General features: G+C 42.7%; 2 protein-coding genes and 1 pseudogene across 14 annotated transcripts in view; 1 reads left to right on the top strand and 2 right to left on the bottom strand.

Annotated features, from left to right (window-relative positions):
- The window catches only part of CUNH6orf201 (chromosome unknown C6orf201 homolog), a 51857-nt gene extending 45588 nt beyond the window's left edge, over positions 1-6269 (bottom strand). For 2 of the 5 annotated variants that reach the window (XM_033216097.1, XM_033216096.1), the window contains exon 1: positions 5374-5781. In XM_033216097.1, the coding sequence (XP_033071988.1) occupies positions 5374-5647 (274 nt within the window). In that variant the 5' untranslated portion in view covers positions 5648-5781. Of the gene's footprint in view, positions 1-5373 lie in introns of all 5 variants that reach the window. The other 3 variants (XM_033216100.1, XM_033216098.1, XM_033216099.1) reach the window with 3 other exon arrangements.
- On the top strand, positions 5846-24466 carry FAM217A (family with sequence similarity 217 member A). 9 transcript variants are annotated; one of them, XM_033216087.1, is made up of 9 exons: positions 5846-6173; positions 8388-8620; positions 13988-14110; positions 15412-15505; positions 18173-18257; positions 18378-18391; positions 19319-19393; positions 19484-19551; positions 22919-24466. In XM_033216087.1, the coding sequence occupies exons 1-9, from the start codon at positions 6045-6047 to the stop codon at positions 24135-24137; spliced, it is 2040 nt and encodes a 679-aa protein (XP_033071978.1). In that variant the 5' UTR covers positions 5846-6044; the 3' UTR covers positions 24138-24466. The 9 variants fall into 9 exon arrangements, with proteins under 9 accessions (XP_033071978.1, XP_033071979.1, XP_033071981.1 ...); XM_033216088.1 differs by lacking the exon at positions 15412-15505 and having other exon boundaries at positions 13988-14105; XM_033216091.1 differs by lacking the exons at positions 5846-6173; positions 8388-8620 and adding an exon at positions 17224-17419 and having other exon boundaries at positions 14015-14110.
- Positions 16375-16465, bottom strand: LOC117088931 (annotated as a pseudogene).
- Positions 24467-25327: the final 861 nt, after the last annotated feature.

Here is a 25327-nt window from a genome sequence, read left to right as displayed (position 1 = left end):
GAGACCAACCTGGCCAACATGGCAAAACCCTGTCTCTACTAAAATTCAAAAGTTAGCCAGGTGTGGTGGCACATGCCTGTAATCTCACCTACTCGGGAGGCTGAGGCAGGAGAATCGCTTGAACCCAGGAGGCGGAGGTTGCAGTCAGCCAAGATCACACCACTGCACTCCAGCCTGGGCGACAGAGTGAGACTCTGTTTCACAACTAAAGAAACTAACTAAATAACTAACTAAATAAATAAATAAAAATGTAAACCCCTTAGAAAATACAGTTGACCCTTGAATAACATGGAGGTTAGGGGCTCTGATCCCTGCCCAGTTGAAAATAAGCATATAAGTTTCTTTTGTTAAAGAGTCTTGGCTGGACTCGGTAGCTCATGCCTATAATCCCAGCACTTTGGGAGGCCGAGGCGGGTAGATCACAAGGTCAAGAGATCAAGACCATTTGGCCAACATGGTGAAACCCCGTCTTTACTAAAAACACAAAAATTAGCCAACAGTGGTGGCACATGCCTGTAATCCCAGCTACTCGGGAGGCTGAGACAGGGAATTGCTTGAACGCGGGAGGTGGAGGTTGCAGTGAGCCGAGATCGCGCCATTGCACTCCAGCCTGGGCAACAAGAGCAAAACTCTGTCGCAAAAAAAAAAAAAAAGTCTTGCTATGTTGCCTGGGCTGGTCTCGAACTCCTGGGCTCAAGCGATCCTCCTGCCACAGCCTTCTGAGTAGTTGAGCGTGGTAGTCTAGCACCTGTACCACGCCACCACATCCAGCTACTTTTTTGACTTTTGATTCACTCAAAACTTTTACTAATAGCCTACTGTTGACCGGGAAGCCTTACTGTTAACATAAACAGTTGATTAACACATATTGTAAATGTTATATGCATTATACATCACATTCTTAAAGCAAGCAAAAAAGTGTTATTAAGAAAATCATGGCCAGGCGCAATGGCTCATTCCTGTAATCCCAGCACTTTGGGAGGCCGAGGCAGGTGGATTGCTTGAGGTCAGGAGTTCAAGACCAGCCTGACCAACATAGTGAAACCCCATCTCTATTAAAAATACAAAAATTAGCCAGGCATGGTAGCGGTTGCCTGTAATCCCAGCTACTCGGGAGGTTGAGACAGAGAATCACTTGAAACCAGGAGGTGGAGGTTGCAGTGAGCCGAGATAGCACCACTGCACTCCAGACTGGGAGACAGAGCAAGACTCTGTCTCAAAAAAAAAAAAAAGAAAGAAAAAAGAAAATAATAAGGAAAAGAAATACATTGCCAGCACTGTATTTATCAATACTACAAGCTTACACCATCTGTTTACAAGAAAAATTGTCTGTCTGAAGTGGCAGGCAACTATTCAATATACAGTACATATCAAGCAACTCAACTTTTTCTTATAACATCATGACTTTTCTCTGCTCCTTGGGAGTACTTCCAGCATCACTAATGGCACTTTTTGTGGGTCCCATGGTGTTATTCAAGTTTTATGGTATTTCACTAAACACAAAAAAATGCATGAGAACTGTGAAATCACTTTACTGTGATATGTAATTTACTAGAGAGATGAGCTGCTCACACAGAGATGACTGGCATCACATGGCATTTTAAGTGGCTATTCACACCACTTGAGCTCACAGCAAGAGCAACGGGAGGTGGCTATGAAATTACTACAGCACTATGGTATTGCTACAGTTACTTTTCTACAGTTAGGATTTAATACTGCATCTTTTTTTTTTTTTTTTTTTGAGGTGGAGTTTTGCTCTTGTTGCCCAAGCTAGAGTGCAATGGCGTGATCTCAGCTCACTGCAGTATCTGCCTCCCGTGTTCGAGAGATTCTCCTGCCTCAGCCTCCTGAGTAGTTGGGATTATAGGTGCCAACCACCATGCCTGGCTGCTTTTTGTATTTTTAGTAGAGATGGGGTTTCAACATGTTGGCCAGGCTGGTCTTGAACTCCTGACCTCAGGTGAGCTACCCCCTTGGACTCCCAAATTGCTGGGATTACAGGCGTGAGCCACTGCGCCTGGCCTAATACTGCATCTTTATTCTCATTTACATTTCCCTTGACTGTGAATGACACCAAATACAGTCTGTAAGTGCTTGTGTAAGTTTTTATAAATTTTAACTTATCCTAATAGGTTTGTGTACATTTTATGGTAGTAAATGATAAAGTAGACTAATATCTACATAAATTCTATGCAGTCACAACATCCCTTTTTCTCTCTTTTTTTTTTTTGAGTCTCACTCTGTTGCCCAGGCTGGAGTGCAGTGACACAATCTCAGTTCGCTGCAAACTCCACCTCCCAAGTTCAAGCAATTCTCCTACCTCAGCCTCCCAAGTAGCTGGGATCACAAGCGTGTACCACCACACCCGCCTAATTTTGTATTTTTAGTAAAGACAGGGTTTCACCATGTTAGTCAGACTGGTCTCAAACTCCTTACCTCAAATGATCCACCTGCCTCAGCCTCCCAAAGTGCTGGAATTACAGGCATGAGCCACCATGCCCACCACCCTAATTTTTTCTTAATTTTATTGCTATTTCTGGACTATATGATTGGTCTACAAATTTTTTCAAATTATGGCAAATCTTCAAAAAAATTTCCAATATATTTATTGAAAAAAATCTACCTATTGTTGCGGGATCAGGAGGACCAGAGAGAGACCTTGGGGTGTATACAGAAGGATATCTTTATTATTGAGTGCACTTAGACCCAGCAGATTTAACATCCAAAGATTAGGCGCAGAACAAAGACAGTACTTGACTTTTATACTTCATAAAAGGGGGTGGGCTAGCTTGAAGCAAGCTTACAGTGGCGTGAAAGCAGGGATACAGAGGCAGGATAAAGACAATTAAGTTGTAACAGGTTCATAACCCAGGATTACACATGACCGTTGCCAAGCAACCCAATGTCTGTTATCTAGATTTTGCCTAGGCATGAGCTTATCCTATAACCTTCATTATGGCGCCCAGGTGGCCACAACTCAGGCCTGTTTAGAGGCTCATGACCTTCACTCTACTGCTTAGACAAAACAGAATTACTTTAAGTTACTATTTACAGAGAACAGGAATCTATAAACTTATTCCATAAAACAGAGGAAAATTTGTTTTTCTTCTCCCTCTGTTGAGGGAGTGCTGGGAGAGTTTCCAGAGCACATTAGATAGTATTATTAAAACTTTTTCTGGGTCTGGGCTGTGCCTATTGCCGCCTTTGGGAAAACTCAGCCTAATCCAGGAAAGTTTATTTCTTTTTTTCATTGATTTTATTTTTCTTTACTCTCCTGCCATACCATAAGTGGACCTGCACAGTTCAGATGAGCTGTTCAAGGGTCAGCTGTAGTCGTTTGGAGCCTGCTTGAATAGGAGGATCTCAGGAGGGTTTCCGTCAAAAGATGATGCAATTTCCGTTGAAATAGGATGGAAGTGAATCTTACAAAAGCTGGGGAAGGCGGTGCTGTGGTCTGAATGTTCATGCCCCTCAAAATTCATATGTTAAACCCTAACCTCCAAGGTGATGGTATTACATGGTGGGTAGGCCTTTAAGAGGTGATCAGGTCATAGGGCGGTGCCTTATAAACTAGGCCTGAGAGAGATACCCACCTCTAACCCCTTCCACTACATGAAGACGCAGCAAGAGGTGTCATCTATGAACCAGAAAGTTTTCTCCAAACATGGTATCTGCCTTGATTTTAGACTTCCCAGCCACCAGAACTATGAGAAATAAATTTTTCTGTTTATAAGCTACCCAGTCTATAGTATTTGTTATTTTTGTTTTTTTGAGATGGAGTCTCGCTCTTGTCGCCCAGGCTGGAGTTCAATGGCACGATCTCGGCTCACTGTAACCTCCACTTCCAAGGTTCAAGCGATTCTCCTCCCTCAGCCTCCCGAGTAGCTGGGATTACAGGCACCCATCACCACGTCCAACTGCTTTTTGTATTTTTAATTGAGATGAGGTTTCACCATGTTGGCCAGGCTGGTCTTGAACTCCTGATCTCAGGTGATCTGCCCATGATCTCAGGTGATCTGCCCATCTTGGCCTCCCAAAGTGCTGGGATTACAGGTGTGAGCTACGGCTCCTGGCCTCGGAATTGCATCTTAATCTCTGTGGCAGCTGCTATTTTGTTTTCTAAATTCATGAGCACAGGTGGCTGCCTCTACCTTTGTCTTCCACTTAAGCAGGAACAATTTAGGAAGCAGACTCCACCCAATGCTGCAAATTGGCCCCATTATCAATGATCCTGACAGAATTTCAGGAGTGGCAGGTCACTCCAAACTGCAAAAAGTACAGGTTGCTTATAATCCCCAGGAGAAAAGAAAATATCCAGCTTCTTCATGGTGCAATCATGGCCACAGGAGGAAGGAATAGCAGGAAACAGAGCAAAGGAACAAAGTTCACAGCCTGCCCTCTTTCCACTTGGAAGTTCTCTCCCTAATCTTAAAATCAAATATAAAGCTTAAATTGTAAATTGAGCAGCATTTCCCTCTCAGTACCCTTTCCATTTTCCCACAGGTAAGCTTGCCTAACGAAGAGGGTCAGGCCTGGCTGCGCACAGTGGCTCACACCTGTAATCCCAGCACTTGGGAGGCTGAGGCAGGCAGATCACGAGGTCAGAAGATCAAGACCATCCTGGCTAACACAGTGAAAACTCATCTCTACTAAACATACAAAAAAAAAAAAATAGCCAGATGTGGTGGCAGGCGCCTGTAGTCCCAGCTACTCAGGTGCCTGAGGCAGGAGAATGGCATAAACCCAGGAAGCGGAGCTTGCAGTAAGCCGAGATTGCGCCACTGCACTCCAGCCTGTGTGACAGAGACAGACTCTGTCTCAAAAAAAAAAAAAAAAAAAAAAAAAAAAAAAAAAAAGAAGAGGTCAGGCCTAACTTGGCTCACAAAAGACTATTTATGCAAAAGGAACATGAAGAAGCAATGGATAATCAGCACATGAGTACATTCCAGAATAAGCTTGGAAGCCCATGGATGGGGACATGTGTCTAGAGGACCAATCACCCTGACAATGTAAAGAACGAGTTCTGACCGGGTGCAGGGGATCCCACCTCGAATTCCAGCACTTTGAAGGCAAAGGCGGGCGGATCACTTGAGCTTGGGAGTTTGAGACCAGCCCGGGCAACATGGTGGTGTGAGGGGCTGGGAGGCATCTCTACAAAAATTAAAAAATTAGACATTGTGGTGGCAATTCACCTGTAGTCCCAGCTACTGGGGAGGTCGAGGTGGAGGATCACATGAGCCCAGGAGTTTGAAGCTGTGGTGAGCCACGATTATTGCACTCCTGTACTCCAGCCTGGGGGATAAAGCGAGAGCCCCATCTCAAAAAATAATAAAAAGAAACTAAGTAAAATAAAGAGTAAAAGTTCTTACTTACGGCTTAAAGTAGAGGCAGTTTGTATCAAGATAAAGTGTATGCTTACTGAAAAGAACTCATGCCTAACCTCTACCCACATACATTTTTTCTTGTCCTCTTCACTCCTGTAGGAATAAAGCGTCTCCATTAGGTGATTAGGAAGCAGCTTGTGGAGGTTAGACAGCATGTCAAAGGTGTGACACAAAACTTCTGGCTGGGCATAGTTTTTCGGCTTCTCACACTTGTCAAGGAGTGAAAATTTCATCATGCTGGAGCTGCTGCTGGCTGTTCTCATGATACTGGTTGCATCACAGAGAGGAACAAACTGAGAACATGAGGAGTGGAGGGATGTGCAATTGTTCTCCTGGCAAGCTTTCCTCCATCTCAAAGATGCAGTGGAACCGGCTTTCTGATCTCTTATTGCCTGGCATTCTGAGAGTCACAATGGACCAGGTATTGGTCCGGAACCCTGAGTGCTCATCCTACGTTTTCAAAGCAGAGAAAACCAGCCCATTGAATATATTCTGCCAAGTCATTCAGGAATTTTTGGCAGAAACTCCAGTCTTGTGTCTGGACATGGACCATTTCTGGGGAAAACTGAGAGCTTTGCTAAAAGGAAGAGGGGAAAGTGGGGGCGCACATATCCGGTGATATTTTCCCATCTGGTACTTTGTAGAAGCCTTGCTCCCAGTATGTACCTAATTCAGGCTCCACAGACCTACCAGGCGCCAAGAGAGAGTGGTTACATCAGTGCAGTCCTCAGCATAACCGAGGAAAGAGCTTCAGCGTCCAAAACTGAGCAAATGCCCAGATTAACACAGGTAAGAAGCCAAACTGCTTATGTTCTTATCCAAACTAATACCAAGAAAACAAAGTAAACAAATGCTCAACTGGAGCTTTTCCGGTAAGAAGCCATTCTTCACTGCAGACCAAAACGCACAGAACAATAGAAGTATTAAATAATCTTAAATCACCACACTTGATAGCACAGCCCAGAGCAAGATAGAAGCTGCTAAGAACTACTATCAGATTTAGAACAAAAATGCAAATAATAGAGTTTGTTACAGCTACTTTTGGATTTCAGCATGCTCTACCAGGAGCCAGGTTCCCCATAATTCTTCTACTCTTCATGAACCAGCTGGAGAACCACACTGCAGGCTGGTGAGAAGCAGAGAAGGCGTGTGAGCCTAGCATGCTATGGTAAATCTGGGAGCTTGGACCAGCTTTTCACCAACCTTAAAAACATCTGGCCAAGACTATTAAAGTATCATTATTACACCATATGATACATTAGTGGCCAGAGCGGCAAATATAAAATTCCATTCATATATGCATATATATAGATCTATACAAGTATTTTTTTTTTTTTTTTTGAGATGGAGTTTTGCTCTTGTTGCCCAGGCAGGAGTGCAATGGCGTGATCTCGGCTCACCACAACCTCTGCCTCCCAGGTTCAAGCAATTCTCCTGCGTTGGCCTCCCGAGTAGCTGGGATTACAGGCATGTGCCACCACGCCCAGCTAATTTTGTATTTTTAGTAGAGATGGAGTTTCTCCATGTTGGTCAGGCTGGTCTTGAACTCCCGACCTCAGGTGAGCTGTCCACCTAGGCCTCCCAAAGTGCTGGGTTATAGGCCTGAGCCACCTCACCCGGCTTTCTTTTCTTTCTTTTTTCCCTTCCCCTCCCCTCTCCTCCCCCTTCCCTCCCTTCCCTTCCCTTTCGTTCTCTTTCTTTTTGAGACAGAATTTTGCTCTCTGTGGCCCAGGCTGCAGTGCAGTGGTGTGGTCACAGCTCACTGTAACCTCGACCTCCTGGGCTCAAGCAATCCTCCCACCTCAGCCTCACAAGTAGCTGAGTCTATAGGTGTGCACCACTACGCCCAGCTAATTTTTGTTATTTTTCTTTTGTAGAGATAGGGTCTCCCTATGTTGCCCTGGCTGGTCTCCAACTCCTGACCTCAAGCAATCCTCTTGCCTCAGCCTCCCAGAGTGCTGTGATTATAGGCGCAAGCCACTACATCTGGCCTATTCCATCTCTTAACTTTCAACTTGCAAACTCAAAAAGTCAAACTTAAAAAAAAAATACTTTAAATGCAAGGACATATTTAAAATGTTATATAACTAACAAGAACCACTTGAATTCAGTGTGATTCTCCTAGGTTTACAGGTGTTTTTGGTGGGGAGAAGTGTGGTAGAGTATTCTGGCAGCCGAAAGACATATCCCCGGCTTCTGTCTTCCAAGCAAAGTTGAGTGCATTCCTCTAAACCTTCATTTATATAAATAGCAAACAACAAACCATGTTTTAAGTAATTCAACATGCCAAGGAAGTGATCTACTAAAATGTAATTCTTTACACTTCATGTCAATGGACTCATATGTTCTTAGTCAATGCTCTCAATGACTATACCAATGCAACTGATGGAATGTTTATAGTTATCGGATGCATGCTGACCTTGGTTGAAATCTGAAGTAGGTCACAATTATTAAATTTTGTTTTTAAATAAACTATCAGATGGATATATATTTTTTTACACATATATATATATCTACAATGACTAACACTTCTAGGAATCAATCTCATTCATTTTCTCTAATTATGGTGTGATTAAAGAACACTGTTTAGGAGAGACGTGTCATGAATGACGCCTGGCAAATATTCTGCTGCTAACCAGCTGTGTGATCTTGATCTGTGCCAACCAGGCCTCAGCCCATGGTACTAATATTCCTGGATGGAACAAATGCTTTCATTTTGTATTTTGTTTTGTATTCCTCTTACTTCCAATTCTATTATTCAGTGGCTAATATATTTACCTTTTCAAAACTGGACTTTTAACATATTATTTTCTCCCAAGTCTTTTCTTGTTGTGATGCGAGCTGCTATGCCGGGCCAGCAGCCCATAGAGGTGCTAGCAGTGTGTTATTAACTAAATTGATCCCGCAGCGCAGCAGCTGCATGACTCTGGGTTGTTTTTCTACTTAGGCTGATCTTTTATTCATGACTTTCAGGTAAACGCAATTCCTTTTTCTGTTCCTAAGAGGGTTTCTGTGTCTCCTGAATACCTTCTTCTTCCCCCCTGCCATGGTGGGTGTGACAAGATCAGCTGGCTTCCAGAAGGCAAGGTGTTCAGTAATGTTCAAAGAGAGAAGATTATCTCCAAGTTTTTTAAGGAAAGCATTCTAAAGAAAGTGTTCCGTTCACAACAAATGAGGTGGGAGGGGTCTGACGACCAGAAAGGGACTTCAAGTTACACCTTTCCTGGCACCAGAAAGTAAGTTCTGACACTGAAACGTTAACCAAAATTTAAAGTGAATTTGTGATATAAGGCTAGGAAAATAGAGTTACAGAGTATAGGCATCTGAAAAATAGAAAGGCTTATGAAGCAATTCAAATGGCAGAAATCAAGTCTTAAATCAAAACAAAGGAGAAAATACATGATTGAGAATTTATCCAGAAGCACTAGCTGCAACATATGCAGATGTGAAATTCAGTGATTGATGTGTTTATTTTGCTTCCTTTTGGAAATATGTTCATATACATCACTATCACATGTTCTAGGAATAAATAGTTTTTAAACAATATTTCTTAACTATTTGCAACAAAACAATGGCCTCCCAAACAGCACATTGCTATGGGAGCAGAGTGTTAAAGGTTAATTTTTAAAACTTCAAATTAGAAATATTTGCATAGATATTTCTTAAAAAGGAACTATATAAACACAAGAAGGTATATTTAAGATGAATGCTCATAGAATCGAGTTCTAAATCAGGATAAATTAGCCACTACTAAAAGACAAAGCAGTTGCTCAAAAAGCAAAAACAAAAAAAAGACTAGATTGCTAAATCGTATGTTAAATACAAATTGCTCATAACTGAAATGAAATGTTTCCCACTGACTTAGCATCTTATTTGAGAACAAAACTGCATATTATTAATTAGAAAATACTGTCCTAACTTTCAGAAAATGTTACATAATATATTGAACAAGATTCTGCTGTAGGCTGGGCACAGTGGCTCACAGCTGTAATCCTAGCACTTTGAGAGGCCGACACGGGTGGACCACCTGAGGTCAGGAGTTTGAGACCAGCCTGACCAATATGGTGAAACCCTGTCTCTACCATAAATACAAAAAAATTAGCCAGGCGTGGTGGCATGTGCCTGTAGTCCCAGCAACTTGGGAGGCTGAGACAGGAGAATTACTTGAACCCGGGAGGCGGAGGTTGCAGTGAGCTGAGATTGCGCCATTGCACTCTACCCTGGGCAACAGAGTGGGACTCTGTCTCAAAAAGGAAAAAAAAAAAAAAAAAAAAAAGACTCTGCTGTACATGACCAGCCATGACCTTGGCAATTCTAAAGGGAACAGCAAAGGAAGATGAGGACAAATGCATGGGTAATATCAAAAGGTGAAAGATACTGAAGGAGGGCAGATAGAAGCCTTTTCCCCCCAGAATAATTAGAAACTAAGTAATGTTACTGCTGACATATCTTTGCGTAATTCAGGACAATGAAAAGCAATGTTATCGCAAGGTGCTTTCCAAGTACTTACGTGGTAGTCAATGTCATCGCCTATGTTATAGGAGGAGAAACTGAGGTGGGCAGCAGAGCTTGCTAAATGCCTGAGATAGACAGCATCTGCCTCATCCTGTTGTGTTTATGAAAGAATGGTTTCACTCAGGATCAGCTAAAGAGGTGCAGATTTAAAGTAAGGGAAGCTGAGGCTACCACTAAAATCTGAATCCTGGGAATGGCCACGAGATGGCTGGAGGTGCAGGGGCCAAGGGCTTGGCCCTCTGAAGATTCGCTGAAAAATCAACAGGCAAAAGGCATGGGGAAAAGGCATACAGATGTATTTAGCATGTGTTTATACATGGGAGTGTACAGAATGAAAACTCAGAAATACAGGCGAGAGTTTCCATTTTTATGCTTAGGTTCAACAAAGTATGGACAGCTGTGTAAAAATACTATTGGACAAAAAAGGTTTGATCTAATGCTAATAGGCTGAGTGGGGGAACCCAGCAAGTCCTGTCTCTCTAGACTCTTCTTGGCCTCTCTGAGCAGTATTCCTTCCTTCTGGGTATGGGGCAGGGCAGTCTCTGGAATGGGGGTCTTATGACCTACAGTCAAACAAGGTAGGTCAGATAATTTCTTTATGGCCAGTTTTTACACAGAAAGGCAAAGGGAAAATTAGAGTAATATTTTTAGGTTTCATGGCTGGCTTTGGGAAAAAAGCATTCTGATTTCTGTAAGTTGCATTGGAAAACAGGGATTCTAGTTTCTCAGGCTAGCCTCGGAGGGAGAGTAGGACTGAGAGACAGGAGGGCAGAAGAAGGTCAGAGAAAAACTTTTGCTTCTGAGGCTATTTCCTAAGGCTTCATTTTGGGGAACTGTTTTCTGAGCCCCAACAGAAGGAAGGTGTATTTTCTTGGCCTTGGGATTGATGTTAAGCTGGGTCTGACCTGCTGTAGAAAATGACCCACTGTCCAACCCCCTACACTGGGCCAGAGCCAGACCACACCCAAGGGTTTGGAGAGGACACCATTTCCAAGTTGTTGCTTTCCTATTTCACACCTAGCAATGAGGGAAGGGCCAGCCATGATTTTGATGCTGTTGTCAAAGCATTCAAAAGTCTCCAGAGAAAGGAAGACCAGTTGAGTGGGGGGTGATAATATGAAAGGAACATTTTTAAGAATAAGTTCTGTTAAGGAAAAGAATCTTAGGGGATGCATTTATGGATGACAAATCTCAGAAGGACTCTAAGGGATCAGGAATCAGTTTGAGTTCTGAAATAACAGAAAAAAGGCATGAACAGAAACATAAAGCAAGGAAGATGGGAAATGTGTAAGCCAGATATGTGGAATTCACACACATGCACACGTAATTTCTGTCTCAAGAGCAGGGAACATTTCCCAGCTAGATATATTTGTAGAAAGCGATAGCTGGAAATACATGAACCCCAATATTTACCCCTATTCACAATTTTTCTAGTAATTGTAAATTGGGAAACATTACATAATACATCTAAGGCTCAGGTTACTCAATTATAAAATAGAAATAACTAGGTTGGGCTCAGTGGCTCATGCTTGTAATCCCAGCACTTTGGGAGGCTGAGCCTGGCAGACCACCTGAGGTCAGGAGTTCGAGACCAGCCTGGCCAACATGGCGAAACCCGTCTCTACTAAAAATACAAAAAATTAGCCGGGCATGGTGGCAGGTGCCTGTAATCCCAACTACTAGGGAACTAGGGAGGCTGAGGCAGGAGAATTGCTTGAACCTGGGAGGCAGAGGTTGCCAGGAGCGGAGATCACACATTACACTCCAGCCTGGGTGACAGAGCAAGACTCTGTCTCAAAAAAAGAAAGAAAGAAAGAAAAGAAAATAGGAATAACTAGTGGTACTTGCTTCATTGGATTATCAGGCATATACATTGGTTAATCCATATAAAATATTCAGCACTATGCCTGGCATATAGTCACCACACCATACATTTCAGAGAATACTATTTTTGCAACAATTAAATCAATTCAAACATTTATTGAGTGCCTTACCTACTACATGCCAGGCACTCTGTTAGATAGAATATGGGCAGATATCACCTTCAAGATGTTGAAAAGAAAGTGATTGAGATATTGTAAATGAATAATTATATTGTAACTAAGGGACTATAAATAAATGATTATAATATAACCAAGTAGGGATCTTGGAGGAGATAGTAACTTACTTTTGTTTTTTCTTTTTTCTTTTTTTTTCTGTATGTTTTCTAGCAATTTACTCTTCCTGAACAATCAGGAAAAATGACTTGTGAGTTAGAACCGTATGACTAGAATTTAGCCAGGTTAAAAAAAAAAGGAGATAAAAAGGAGGTACTATTACAGGAAGAGTAACAACGATGTATACCCTGGACGAGCGTGTTTAGGAAAATTGTAAAATGTCCGATGTGCTTGACATGAAGCGGGCGCTGGGAAGATGATGAGCAGATACCTAAAGGATGGCTGCAGAATTTAGGTTTCCTTCTTCAGGCATCAGGAGGCAGTTGAGCAGGTCTGTATTTTAGAGCAGCAGTATGGAAAACAGCCGAAGGAGGAGAGGGCCTAGAAGGGAAACCTCCAAGGAGCCTGCAAGGAATGAGGCCTGCACAGATCTTGCCCATTCACTGACATCGACTGTGCTTCTACGACTGTGCTTCTACTCTGTGCCCAGCACCCTTTGAAAGGGTTGGGGATGTAGAAATGAACTAGACAGGCAAGGCCCCTACCCACATGGAGTCTGATATTCTACGGGTATGAACTAGACAGGCCATACAAAAACAAGTAAACAGCAACATTCTGAGGAGTACAAAGAAGAAAATAAAAACAGGGTGTCATGAAGTAGAGTAAGGCAGGCGGTAGGTGAGAAGGGCTTCTTTAAAGGGAAGGTCTTTCTGAGGAGAAAATGGAAATGCAGAGGAAAGAGTCAGGGGTCAGGGATCAAAGAACCTGAGAGACCCTTGAAATTGTGTTCCACAAGTGGTATATAGGGCATTTTTATGGGGAGATTCTCAAAGGGGCATGGCCGTGATCTCAACCCCCATATGATATTTAGTATCCATTTGCTGTACTTACATATAGAATTAATTTTGTTTTAAATTTTTCTCTGTATCAAAAGGTGGGGGAGATAGCTATGTAGATGTATCTAACTAGATATACAGATATTCTTCCCCCACCCCTCCACTTATTTCATGGAGCTGTAATAAGAGATACGCACTTAGGGTTACAAAATTGGGCTCTGTGATTTAAATGTATCCTCTACAGGAAAAAAAAATTATCTTTTGTTCTTCCTATTGAAAGGCGGACGACGGACCTGAAACTGACCAGATGGACTTGGTGTCAACAAGGATGCCTCTTCCTCTATGTTAATTAATATATTGTATAAGCATAGATGTAACTTTTACATTTTAGCGTAGTCTGGAGGAGTACGTACGGGGCGGTGCTCCTGGCTTGATGGGAGTTGAGGCGGGTGGGCCAGGCCCCGGGTCCCAGAGGCCTACTGGCCATCTTGCAGAGAGTTCAGCCTGGAAAGGCCCAGGGAAGGGCCTGGAGGCCTCCGGAAAGGCCCGGGGAGGGTCAAGGAAGCCCGAGGAGGCCCAGGAAGGCCCCAGAAGGTCCAGGACGCCGAGGGGAAAGTCCGAGAAGGCCCGGGAGGCTCAGGCTTTCCCGCGAGGCCCGGGGCGGCCTCTCCAGGCCAGGATGGCCCAGTGGGCTGCGCAGCCCCAGAGGGGGCCGTGCGGGGCGCAGGGACGGGGCCTGAGGCGTGTTGTCCTCCCTGGGCGGCGGCGTCCGTCCCGCGGGCTCGGCGGCCGGGTGACCCCCGAGAGGCCCTGCGCCTGGGCGGCCGCCGGCGACCCCGCGGCCCGCGAATACCGGTGGACCTGGTGGAACGCGAGGCCTCCCGGGGCGCCCCCGCTCTCTGGTAGTTGCCGGGAGACCCGGCCGGTGGGGAAGCCCGCGGAGCCGCAGCCCCGGCCCCGGCAGGTCTCTCTGGGTGCCGCCTGGGCCCTGGGCCCGACTCCCACCCCTGCGCCGGCCCGCGGGCTTCGCAGTCCCTACCCCGTCGACCCGGCTGCGCTCGAGGCCGCCCGCCGCCCTGTCTGTCCCCCGCTGCAGGAAGGCCGAGGCCGAGGGGGCGCCCTCCAAGCCGTCAGCCACGCACGCGGAGGCGCTGGGGCCTCAGGGCGGCGCGCTAGGAGAGAACGCCGGGGAGGACACCTGGGCCTTCGGCGAGGTGGGGTAAGAGCCCCGGCACCGGGGAATCCCGCAGCCCCCTCCTGCTACCCCTGGAACTGGGCTCCCCACCCAGTCCGGCCACAGCTCAGGAGGAAAAGGCGATTCCTCTTCCCGGGGGCCTCGCAGCTCCCTGAGACACGCGCCTTCACGCCCACCAGCCCCTAAAGCTCCAGTCCCCCAGCTCGCAGTACCCAAGGCGACCTTGGTCCCCAGGGCCGTCCCTCAAGTGCGGTGGCCTTTTCCAGGAACTGGATGCGCTCCTCCTTGACACACACCCAGTGGCCCTAGGCGGCGCCACCTGCTCAGCAACGCCTTCCTCCTGCGTTCAAACCCAGTGTCTGGCATGCACACCCCCGGTGGACCAATACCGGTGTTGGCTGAAAACCTACCTAAACTAAATCTCCCATTTCTTCCTACACTTTTCTGTAGGAGACAATCAATTGTAAACGATTAGCAGATAGACCGATTAGTGCGGTGGCTTTAATTTCTGATTCTTGGCCAGACGCAGTGGTTCACGCCTGTAATCTCAGCACTTTGGGAGGCTGAGGTGGGTGTATCACGAGGTCAGAAGTTCAAGACCAGCCTGGCCAACATGGTCGATTGAACCCAGGAGGCAGAGGTTGCAGTGAGCCGAGATCATGCCACTGCACTCCAGCCTGGGCAACAAAGTGAGACTCTGTCTCAAAAAAAAAAAAAAAAAAGTTATTCTTTCCAGATAGCCATACCTTAATCCAGTGACTGTTTTGCTTGTTACCTTAGAGTTCTCTAATTCTTTTACCTTAAACGGCACTGGGTTAAAACGTTTTAGGTACCTTGACTGATTGGTATGGAAAATATTGTTTGGTCCTGGGGGCGATTTGGTGTCTCCGAAATATGCACGAGGTGCTTGCCTGGCCTAGTTGTAAGGGTTCAATCCTGCTTTCAAATGGAGCAATTGTTTTGAATGATTAAAAGGAGACTTTGTGCCCCTGTTTTCTAAGTTCTGGATAATTCACCATGGTTTGTTCCAATTTGTATTTCATCTTCTTAGCTGGTATTTGCTTTCTCACCTCTGATCTCAATTTCCTAATCTTCTGTTCTGAGATCTGCTAGTTTGCTGTTGTCTGTGTTCCCTTTGATTCAGGCTTACCCCTTGTTTCTGGTTGGTTTTGTACTGTCACCCTCACCCTGCTCGCCTAGCCCCTCTCTTCTGCTTTCTAAGCATTCTCTTACCTCCTTTCGATGGGAAATCAAAACTCACACTTTTTCTTTTTTATAAATGTTGACCCTTACTCATAAATGTGCCTGTCCCACAATCTGTATAGGATTTTAAGGAAACAGAGCAGCAGCTACAACAAAATGGGGAGAAGAAATGAGAACTGTGCTAACAGCCTACGTGTGTCAAACATCTCTCAGGAGGTATGGCAGACGCTGTTGAACTTGAGTGTTTGGGCAGCAGCTCCTGTTGCCAAGACAACTCCCTTGGAGTTTTCTTGCAGTGATGCCCTTGCTGCTTTTGCATCGTGGGCAGTTTATCCTGTGTTTTCCTTTTGGCACGTTTGGAATGGCAAATGGAAATTTTCTATTTCTTTTTACGAAGGAAAAATTAGCCGCTCTTCTCCAAATGCCAAACATTTCAAGTTGCAATTTGGCTTCATCAAAGGTGCTACCTTGTTATCCACCAGGCAGTGCTCACTTCCTTTGTTTTCACACACACGCCCTTTGTGAAAAATATTGGTAAGGCAGGTGGGATATCACAAAGCATGATCAAGTCCCAACTCTTAAGAAATTTGCACACTGTCAGACTTCATGTTTAGTTAATGAGCCTTCTTTACCAGTTGATCAATTTGGTTATGTTAATTTTTTTTGTTTTTGGGTTTTTTTTGTTTGTTTTGGAGACAAGACAGTCTTCCTCTGTCTCCCAGGCTGCAGTGCTGTGGCACGATCTCGGCTCACTGCAGCCTCCATCTCCCAGGTTCAAGCAATTCTCCTGCCTCAGCCTCCCAAGTAGCTGGGACTACACGCATGTGCCACCATGCCCGGCTAGTTTTTGTATTTTCAGTAGACACATGTTGGCCAGGCTAGTCTCGAACTCCTGACCTCAAGTGATCCACCCACCTTGGCTGCCCAAAGTGCTGGGATTACAGGTGTGAGCTACCCATGCCTGGCCTGGTTACATTCATTTTATTTTATAATTGCAACAACACAGTTTCATCAACTGAGGATGTTTCTTTCACTTTCATTTCATACAAGAGTACCAGGATTTATATAGCTGAAAAAAGCTTAAAAATCCACCAGATATCGTAAAAAGGTTTGAAGGGGCACATCTCACACATGAACATAAAAACCCAGTCATCATGCTGTGAACTACAAAAGGATCTTTTAAATACAAATACCTGGGCCTCACCCTCATTCTTTTTTTTTTCTTTTTTTGGAGACAGAGTCTCACTCTGTCACCCAGGCTGGAATGCAGTGGCACTATCGCAGCTCACTGCAACTTCTGCCTCTCGGGTTCCAGCGATTCTCCCCTCAGCCTCCCGAGTAGCTGGGATTACAGGCGCCCGCCACCACGCCCAGCTAATTTTTGTATTTTTAGTAGAGATGGGGTTTCACCAAGTTGGCCAGGCTGGTCTAGAACTCCTGACTTGAGGTGATCTGCCCGCCTCAGCCTCCCAAAATACTGGGATTACGGGCTTGAGCCACCGCGCCCGGCCCTCACCGTCATTCTTTAAAATCAGGATTTTTTTTTCTTAACAATTATTTTTAAAAACCTCCCCAGGTGATGATTCTCATGTAGAGATTAGCCCTTATACGTATGACACCAGAGAGCAGAGTATTAGTTGTATTATATTTTTCATAAATCTGTAGAGAAAGATAATCTGCAGCCTCCCTTCCAATGTTCAACTACCCTTCCTATCAGGAGATACCTCTTTGTGGATAAATTAAATCCTCATGCTGTTTTGAAGCTTATTTCTCTCTGTTCCTCCTTAATGAAGAGATTGTATCTAACAATGCCTAACATTTCATTTGCTTAGAGTTTAATTTACAATGCTTTTTTGAGATAGAAAACAATTGGGTTCATTCCTAAAAAGTTACTTTCTGATAAACGAATCACCTCTTCACTTTCTGTTTTCCAGAATAAATTGTTACAGTCTTCTACACACCTCCCACATTCTCCCCCGTAGCACTCTGCGCAATGTCTGGAGCATAAATACTCAGTTGTTATTAGTACATTTCCCTTTTGATTTTTGGCTTTCTTTTGAATATTTCCTAAGTGTTTCTCCACACCTGGAAGCCAGAATGAGTAGTGGGCTGGTTAGTGCGGAATATAATGTGAGGGTTAGAGACTTCCTGTGGTTGATGGAAAGATTTTTATATGCTTTCATTTTTTAAATTTATTTATTTATTTATTTATTTTGAGACAGAGTCTCACTCTATGGCCCAGGCTGGAGGGCAGTGGTGTGATTGCCGCTCACCGCAACCTCCACCTCCTGGGTTCAAGCGATTCTCCTGCCTCAGCCTCCCAAATAGCTGGGATTACAGATGTGTGCCACCACACCTGGCTGATTTTTGTATTTTTATTGGAGACAGGGTTTCACCATGTTGGCCAGGCTGGTCTCAAACTCCAGACCTCAGGTGATCCTGACCTCCCAAAGTGTTGGGATTACAGGCATGAGCCACCAGACCCAGCTTTTTATAGGCTTTTAGATCTGATACTCAGATATAGAAAGTTTGATTAATGCACGATTGTGTTCCAGAGACACACTGAACAGGACATTTTATTCCATTTTAAAAATCATTTTTGCAAACCTGTGTGTTATTATTTTTAACAAAATGTGAATGAAACCACAAATTATTGTAAAAGCCTTTCTAATTTCTCAACAATAGATGTTATCAAGCTGATAAGGGCTTGGTTAAGAGAAAATTGCTTTCTCCTCAAAGATGCTGAGAAGTTCTTTATAATGAGGGGTGAGAGTCATGAAGCTTTGTGCCTTTTGTCATACTTTACCCAAAGAACGTGTGAAATTATTGAGGTTTTTATGTTTTCTTAATGTTAAGTTTATCCTAAAACAAATATTGTTTTAGAACTTATCTCACTGGAATTTGGATTCAGAAGTACCTGTTCCTGAAAATAAAAACCTCCCAGCTGGAAGGGATGGAGCAGCAGGTGGTAAGAAATCGTAGCTGTGTATACTTATACTGAAAGAATCACTCATATGAAAAGGGGGTTTGTTTTGAATATAATCAGTTTTATGTAAGTATTAATTGTCATTTTTTATACACATTTCAGGCAAAATTAACAAGGTAAGGATAAACATTTGGTTTTAAAGTATTCATAAAACATACTATTTTAAAATTATAAGTGTGTTCTTTAAAAAAAATTTCCTTCCTGAAAGTTAAACTTTAAATTTCATTTCTGTAGAGTTCTTCACACAAGTCAAATATTTTACAGAGTTTCAAATTGGTTATTACATTAATATTTTGTCATTTTTTTTCAGTATAACAATACTATAAATGAAAATTGAGTATAGTCTTTTTTAGTTATTGTCAAAAAGGAAGTAGTCCTGTTCTTTAAAATGTCTTGAAGCAGGCTGGGTGCAGTGGCTCACATCTGTAATCCCAGCACTTTGGGAGGCTGAGGCAAGTGGATCACTTGAGGTCAGGAGTTTGAGAGCAGCCTGGGCAATATGGTGAAACCCCATCTCTACCAAAAAAAAAAAAATTAGCCGGGCATGGTGGCACATGCCTGTAGTCCTAGCTACTCGAGAGGCTGAGCTCAGCAGGAGGATTGCTTGAGCCCAGGAAATGGAGGTTTCAGTGAGCCAAGATGGTGCCCCTGTATTCCAGCCTGGGTGACAGAAGGAGACCCTGTCTCAGCAACAAAAACAAAAAGTCTTGAAGTAGTTGAAATGACCAATATCTTGTTCTGAAGTAGTGGAAAATTAATCTTTTTGTTTATCCTTTTTGATCAGAACATAAAACATTTAACTGCAAAATAAAGACAATCTTAATGATATTCAAGTCTTATTAACAGTTTAGTTGGTATTTATAATAAATAGGTTATACTAATTTTTGCTGAAATCAGTAAAAACAAAAGATTTCTTTATATATAAACAAAGTATCATTCAATTTTACCATGTATTCCTTAATTAGAACAAGAGCTATACATTGTTAGAACAAGAATAGGGAACAGAGATATATTATGTTTAAAAGTCTTCTGCTGCCTTATAGAACTACTTGGAAATTCCAGTGGAGCAGCTGATGCCAGAACCTAATTTGTCGGCACATACTCAAAAAAGTACACAGGTGGGATTTGATTCATCATACCCTTAAAATATTATCTTTTAAAAATATATGCAGCTACTACACTATTACCCATTATTTTTCTGTCATCAGAATAGTAAACAAGGGATCTTTCAATTATGGAATTGTCCTCTTAATGAAGGAAGTACCATAGAGAAGAGGTAAGCGAATAGTTATTTTGTAACACCCTAAATTACTGAAATACATTTAAATACACATGAGATAACTACTTGGAATACAAGGACCATGAACAAGCAGAAGAAAATAGTGTTCTGTGGGAATAGTAGGCAATGATAGAAATCCACCCTAAAACAGGAAGTGGCTGCAAATACCACGAGACAATTAGAATAGGTGGGAATCAAGAGGTTTACTATGTTCTGACAATGAAGATTTTAGATGGATAAAGTATGGGCTTCCTGTTGAAGGCGAAAGGAACTGTAATAGGAACGTAGTATTGCATTCCAGGGACTATGTTTATTCCTTATATGTAGTAGTTCATTTAACTCACAACTGACCATGTAAGGAAGGTAGTTATCATCATCCCTGTTTTATAGTTGAGGACACTTGAGGCATGGTGACAGGTAACTTGCTCAGAGTCGCACAGTATTAATGAAAGGTAGAACCAGGATATGAAAGTAACCTGGCTCAGGCTCATAGACATTACAGTATGTCACTTCTCAGACCTTACCTGAGGTTTTGTTTTGAGATGGAGTTTCACTCTTGTTGCCCAGGCTGGAATGCAAAGGCGCGATCTCGGCTCACTGCAACCTCTGCCTCCTGGGTTCAAGCGATTCTCCTGCCTCAGCCTCCTGAGTAACGGGGATTTCAGGCATGGGCCACCATGCCCAGCTAATTTTGTATTTTTAGTAGAGACGGGGGTTTCTCCATGTAGTCAGGCTGGTCTTGAACTCCCGACCTCAGGTGATCCGCCCACCTTGGCCTCCCAAAGTTCTGGGATTACAGGTGTGAGCCACCACGCCAGGCCGCTTTTTTATTTATTATTATTATTATACTTTTTTAAGTTCTGGGATACATGTGCAGAACCTGCAGGTTTGTTACATAGGTATGGTGGTTTGCTGCACCCAGCCTTACCCAAGTTTAATTCTTTATCTTTTTTTTTAGACAAAGTTTTGCTCTTGTTGCCCAGGCTGGAGTGCAATGGCATGATCTCAGCTCACTGCAACCTCCGCCTTCCAGGTTCAAGCAATTCTCTGCCTCAGCCTCCCGAGTAGCTAGGATTACAGGTGCCCACCACCATGCCTGGCTAATTTTTGTATTTTTAGTAGAGACGGGGTTTTACCACCTTGGCCAGGCTGGTCTTGGACTCCTGACCTCGTGATTCACCCACCTCAGCCTCCCAAAGTGCTGGGATTACAGGCGTGAGCCACCGCGCCCGGCTCCTGACTTTTAATTCTTATTTTTTGATTCTTAAACTTTACCTTGCATTAGGACTAGCTAGAAGGCTTCTTAGATACCCAGGTTACTAGTATTTGGAAATGAACGCTTATTGAGGACTGCTTTGTGGAACTTTTACATAGTATCTTAGCTCACGGATCCTGAGTTTCATGGCTCTTTTGTGTAGTTTAGCAGGAGAGTGGTTCACTTGATATCAGCCATGTCCTAGTCAGAGGATTTTACCTCTGTGAGGCCTGGGGTGAATTTCACTTTATGTTAAAATTCAATGGGGAAATCAAGTTCTATGGCAGTTGTGGTGACTGATGACCTAAAGCAATGTTGGTGCTGATGGGGATAAAAAAGGCTATTTTTATGAGAAAAAACCTCAGGTGGGAAAAAGTATTTCAAGATAAGCGGTCAAATGAAGTGAATTGAATTTTATCACAGTAGCAGAGGAGTGAACAAATGGAGGCAGTAGAATGCAGTGGTTAGGACCAGGGGCATGGGAGTCCACCACGTGGAGTCACTTCCAGCTCTCCCACCTCCTAGATGTGCGACTTTAGCCACTCTACACCCCCGTTTTCCTTATCTGTTAAAGGTGGAAAATAAAAGTGCCTATCTCATGAGGTGGTGAGGACTAAACAGAACAATGTGTTTGATGGGCATTTGCTATTAATATTGGATAGGTTTAATAATGTTGCAGAAATGGAGGTTTGGTATCAATGAAAGATTTTTCTCCTCAATAAACCATCAACAAGTAAAAAGAATAAAAGTAGTATCTTAGTGTTTAACATTTTGCAAAGCACATTCATATAAATTCTCTTGCTTCTCAGACTGCCTCCAAGTTAGGTATTATCATTTCCATTTTGCTCACTCACTGGTAGCAAAGGGGTTCAAACCTAGGCCCCCCTTCCGGATTTCACACTCTTCATACTACATGTACGTGTCTGTTAACACTTATAGATTTAAAGTGATTTTCCTGTAGTTTTTCAAAGGCAAGGCAGTATACCTAGTATTTAGCTACATGAGTATTTTTTCTTTATCTTTTTCTTTTTTTTTGCAACAGGGCCTCATTCTGTCACCCAGGCTGGGGTGTAGTGGTGCAGTCATGGTTTACTGCAGCCTCAACCTCTGAGGCTGAAGCGGTCTTCCCAACTCAGCCTCTGGAGGAGCAGGGACTACAGGCGCATGCCTCCATGCCCAGCTAATTTTTTGTAGAGATGAATTTTGCCATGTTGCTCAGGCTGGTCTCAGAATCCCAGGTGCAAGCAGTCTGCCTGCCTTGGCTTCCCAAAGTGTTGGGATTACAGGTGTGAGCTACTGCGCCTGGCCTCGAAAGTATTTTTCAAAACTTTTCCAGATTCTTTTGTTATCTTTAATGTCAACTGGCTTAAAAAGAAGCAAGAGGATATCAAGCCTCTATGTCAACTAATGCATCAAATCTTTCAATCTCAGTATTTCTAGCTATCTTTAAACAATAAAAACTAACTAGAAGCTCAATATTCTATGGCTTTTTTTGTAGTTTTCATTTTACCATAATACCTAGAATTACTCCTAAAATAGAAGAGCATGATTACATGAAAATTAGTAGGGACTATATCTGGGATAATTTTTGATAGACATTGTTCGCTTCCTTTTTTGTTACAGTAATTTTTAAAAACCACAGTGGCTAACATAGAAGGCTTTTTAAAGTAACCTAATTACATTCTTTGAGTTTCCTTTTATCTAAGTCTGGATCAATAAACCTTTCATTTTAATTTCAATTTGAGTTAGATATTCTCATTTTCAAACCTAAGAATCGCATGTACGCTATCGGCAAACATATAGTTATCCACCTTTAACCTATTGTCTATCCACAGCCACAGTTAGCCATTTTAGGTATCATAATCTAGTCACCTGTGCTTGCACAAAGGGATGCCCAGTTAATATTTTAATCTATATTTTAAAACATTTATGTAGTTGTATATTAGAGCATTTTTGGAAACTAACATTTCTGTTACAGGTAGCTAGATCCACATATGCCATTGGGAACTACACATTAACCAGCCTTTGATAAAAGGTACTTAACCTTATCACATTTTCACAGCATTTTAATTCTAGTCAATAAACCATTCATTGAATTATTTTTTAAAGGGAATTCAAAAAATCTTCAGTGGAAACTGGCTTTAATGTAACCACTAATCCTATCAGGGTCTTCACTCTGAGCCACCCATTCACAAGCACTTCAGCTGATGAGCAGGTTGGTCCTTACCCTGGACTGCCGGTGCCACTAGGTCTCTGCTGGCCCCATGCTGATGGAGACTTTTTCAAGAACAGAAATGAGATTCAGTTTAGTTCATATTCAACTATAGAAAACAACGATGGTGAAACGTTACCTGCTCCAAATTGGAATTTGAAACATGGAAGCAGCAGTGTGGAAGAAAATTTAACAGATGAAAGTGACTTATCAGAAAATGAGAAAGCAAATGATACTTTACTTAGCTCTTTTAAAAAGATGGACCTGAACTTGAAGCCAGAAACAATAAAAATTGTTGAGGAACCTTTCACCGAGGAGCCAAATGAAGTATTTCCATATCCTGATTTTCTCCCTCCTGCTTTCAGTACTCTAGACTTGCACAATTTAGCCCTCTCCAAATCTGACCATTGGAAAGCGACAGTGGAACCTGCAGAAAGCTCTGTTGAACACTTGATAACTCGTTTACTGGAACTAGAACGATTACAACATATGACTATTCAAAAAGAGAGGCCAAGACTACCAACGACTTTCTGTACTCCAGCAGTTACTGAACGACCCTCTTCCTCCAAAGCTACACCAAAAGCGAGACAGCCAAAACTTTGTGCCTCTTTGAGTCTTCAGATACCTTGTGTAGATAAAAGTCAAGAAAAAAGTAAAAACAACTCTGGTTCTTGCAAACTTGAGCAAAATACTTTAAAATGGAATTGGAGCAATGCTGGCAAATATAAATGGAATACTAGACCACCGTCTCTAAAAAGTTCTTCCACCACAAAACAATTGATTGAAACTTATGATAAGAATCCCAAAAGTTCTATTTTAAATCCATGCCAAGAACTTTCATCCAAGCCTACTACTGGCCAAACAACTCAATCACCGGTTAAAATGGTCTCCACAAGATGTCTACCATCGAGGTCTCCAATGCCAGTTTCACCTATACCTCTGTCTTTTCCCGAAAATCAGAAGGAAGAAATTAAGGCACCGAAGAGAAACTTTGGGACCAAAAAGAAACTTTATCGACAAAATACAGTGTTGAATAGACCGTTCTCTATTCAGAAGCTAAACTGTTTGTCACCTTCCCTTATTGCTAAGTGCTGCTCACCCACTGAACAAAAATAACTCTTTTTCTTTCACACATCTCAATGTGAACAGATCTATTCTAAGAAGCCCAACTAAGATATGGTTAATTATTCCAAGACACAGGTACTATTAACAATCCCCCAAAATCACCAAACGGTTGCTTGATGTGATATGGAGTGGAACTTGTGAAAAGCACTGCTGAGATGTCTATATATAAACCCACAGGCTTCTATACTGACATATTTGACAATCTTTTGCATGTTGTGTTTCAAATAAATGGTTCACTTAGTAGACTATTCTATTCAAAAGGCTCTTTTTTCAGTGATTGCTTTCCAGTATCATTCCATCAATAAATGGTATAATTGACTTACTGCAGCTATAGTTCTTGTTATGTAGTGATGAGTTGATTTTTTAAAAGGTCTTTCCCACTCTGGTATCATTTTTTTTTTTTTTCCTGTGCCCTCATCTCCACAGATCTATCATTTTGACCTATCCTTTGGGCATTTACTTAGCCCTTAAAAGCTAAAGAAGTTGTTGTTCTATTAATGTACAAGATCCTCTAGATCCCCCTAGCTCCTCCCAAATCCTTAGAAATTTTCTATGTCCCCGGCCTTTCTTTGTCATATACACGCAAGATTGTTCTCTTTGGGGCCCAACTACAGGTTTAGGCACGAAACAACCCTCTTCCACTCAGACCCAGTATTTTTTAAATGCTGAAGGAAAAAGTGGATAAGATCACTGTCCACAGAGCAGCCAAAATGTCATGTTACCAGAATTTTTTCCAGGCTCTGCACTGCTGGAAGTCTTAAGGCTGGTTCGTTGAAATTCATTCAGCCAACACATAACTCATTAACCAGTGAAAAAGGAAAACTATATGACTGACAAACTTACTGCCCCTAAGAATCAAGGAAACAAAATAGAGTCTTAGCTTCTATTGCAGGCCCTCTGAAACACAGTCTTTGGAAGTGGGACCCATGGACACACATTATAAACAAACATTCCAGGTGATTTTAATGCAGGGGGTTCTTGGATCATACTTTGAAAGATGTGATGAAAGGATTGATGTAACATACATAAATCAGGGGTCCAGATATATGGGGATATACTGTGTTTGGGTTTTAAGTGGATGGTTGGTGAATTCAAATTAATTTTTCTGAAACTTTAAAAAATACACGATTAAAACTTCAACCATTACCCAAAGGTACCAAACGAAAAGTAAAAGGCAGCTG

This window comes from Trachypithecus francoisi, unplaced genomic scaffold, assembly GCF_009764315.1.
Source record: "Trachypithecus francoisi isolate TF-2019V2 unplaced genomic scaffold, Tfra_2.0 Lachesis_group10, whole genome shotgun sequence".
NCBI lineage: Eukaryota > Metazoa > Chordata > Mammalia > Primates > Cercopithecidae > Trachypithecus > Trachypithecus francoisi.
Note: the sequence above shows the minus strand (reverse complement) of the source record. Positions and strands in the feature narration are given on the sequence as shown.

What these genes read in the sequence shown, in the direction of transcription:
- FAM217A (XM_033216085.1), top strand. Translation starts at nt 13,325, where the DNA reads ATGGGAGTTGAGGCGGGTGGGCCAGGCCCCGGGTCCCAGAGGCCTACT. An exon ending in TGGGCCTTCGGCGAGGTGGG is followed by an intron (nt 14,111 to 18,172) that starts GTAAGAGCCCCG and finishes ATATTGTTTTAG; the next exon opens with AACTTATCTCACTGGAATTT. An exon ending in GGAAGTACCATAGAGAAGAG is followed by an intron (nt 19,552 to 22,918) that starts GTAAGCGAATAG and finishes TATTTTTTAAAG; the next exon opens with GGAATTCAAAAAATCTTCAG.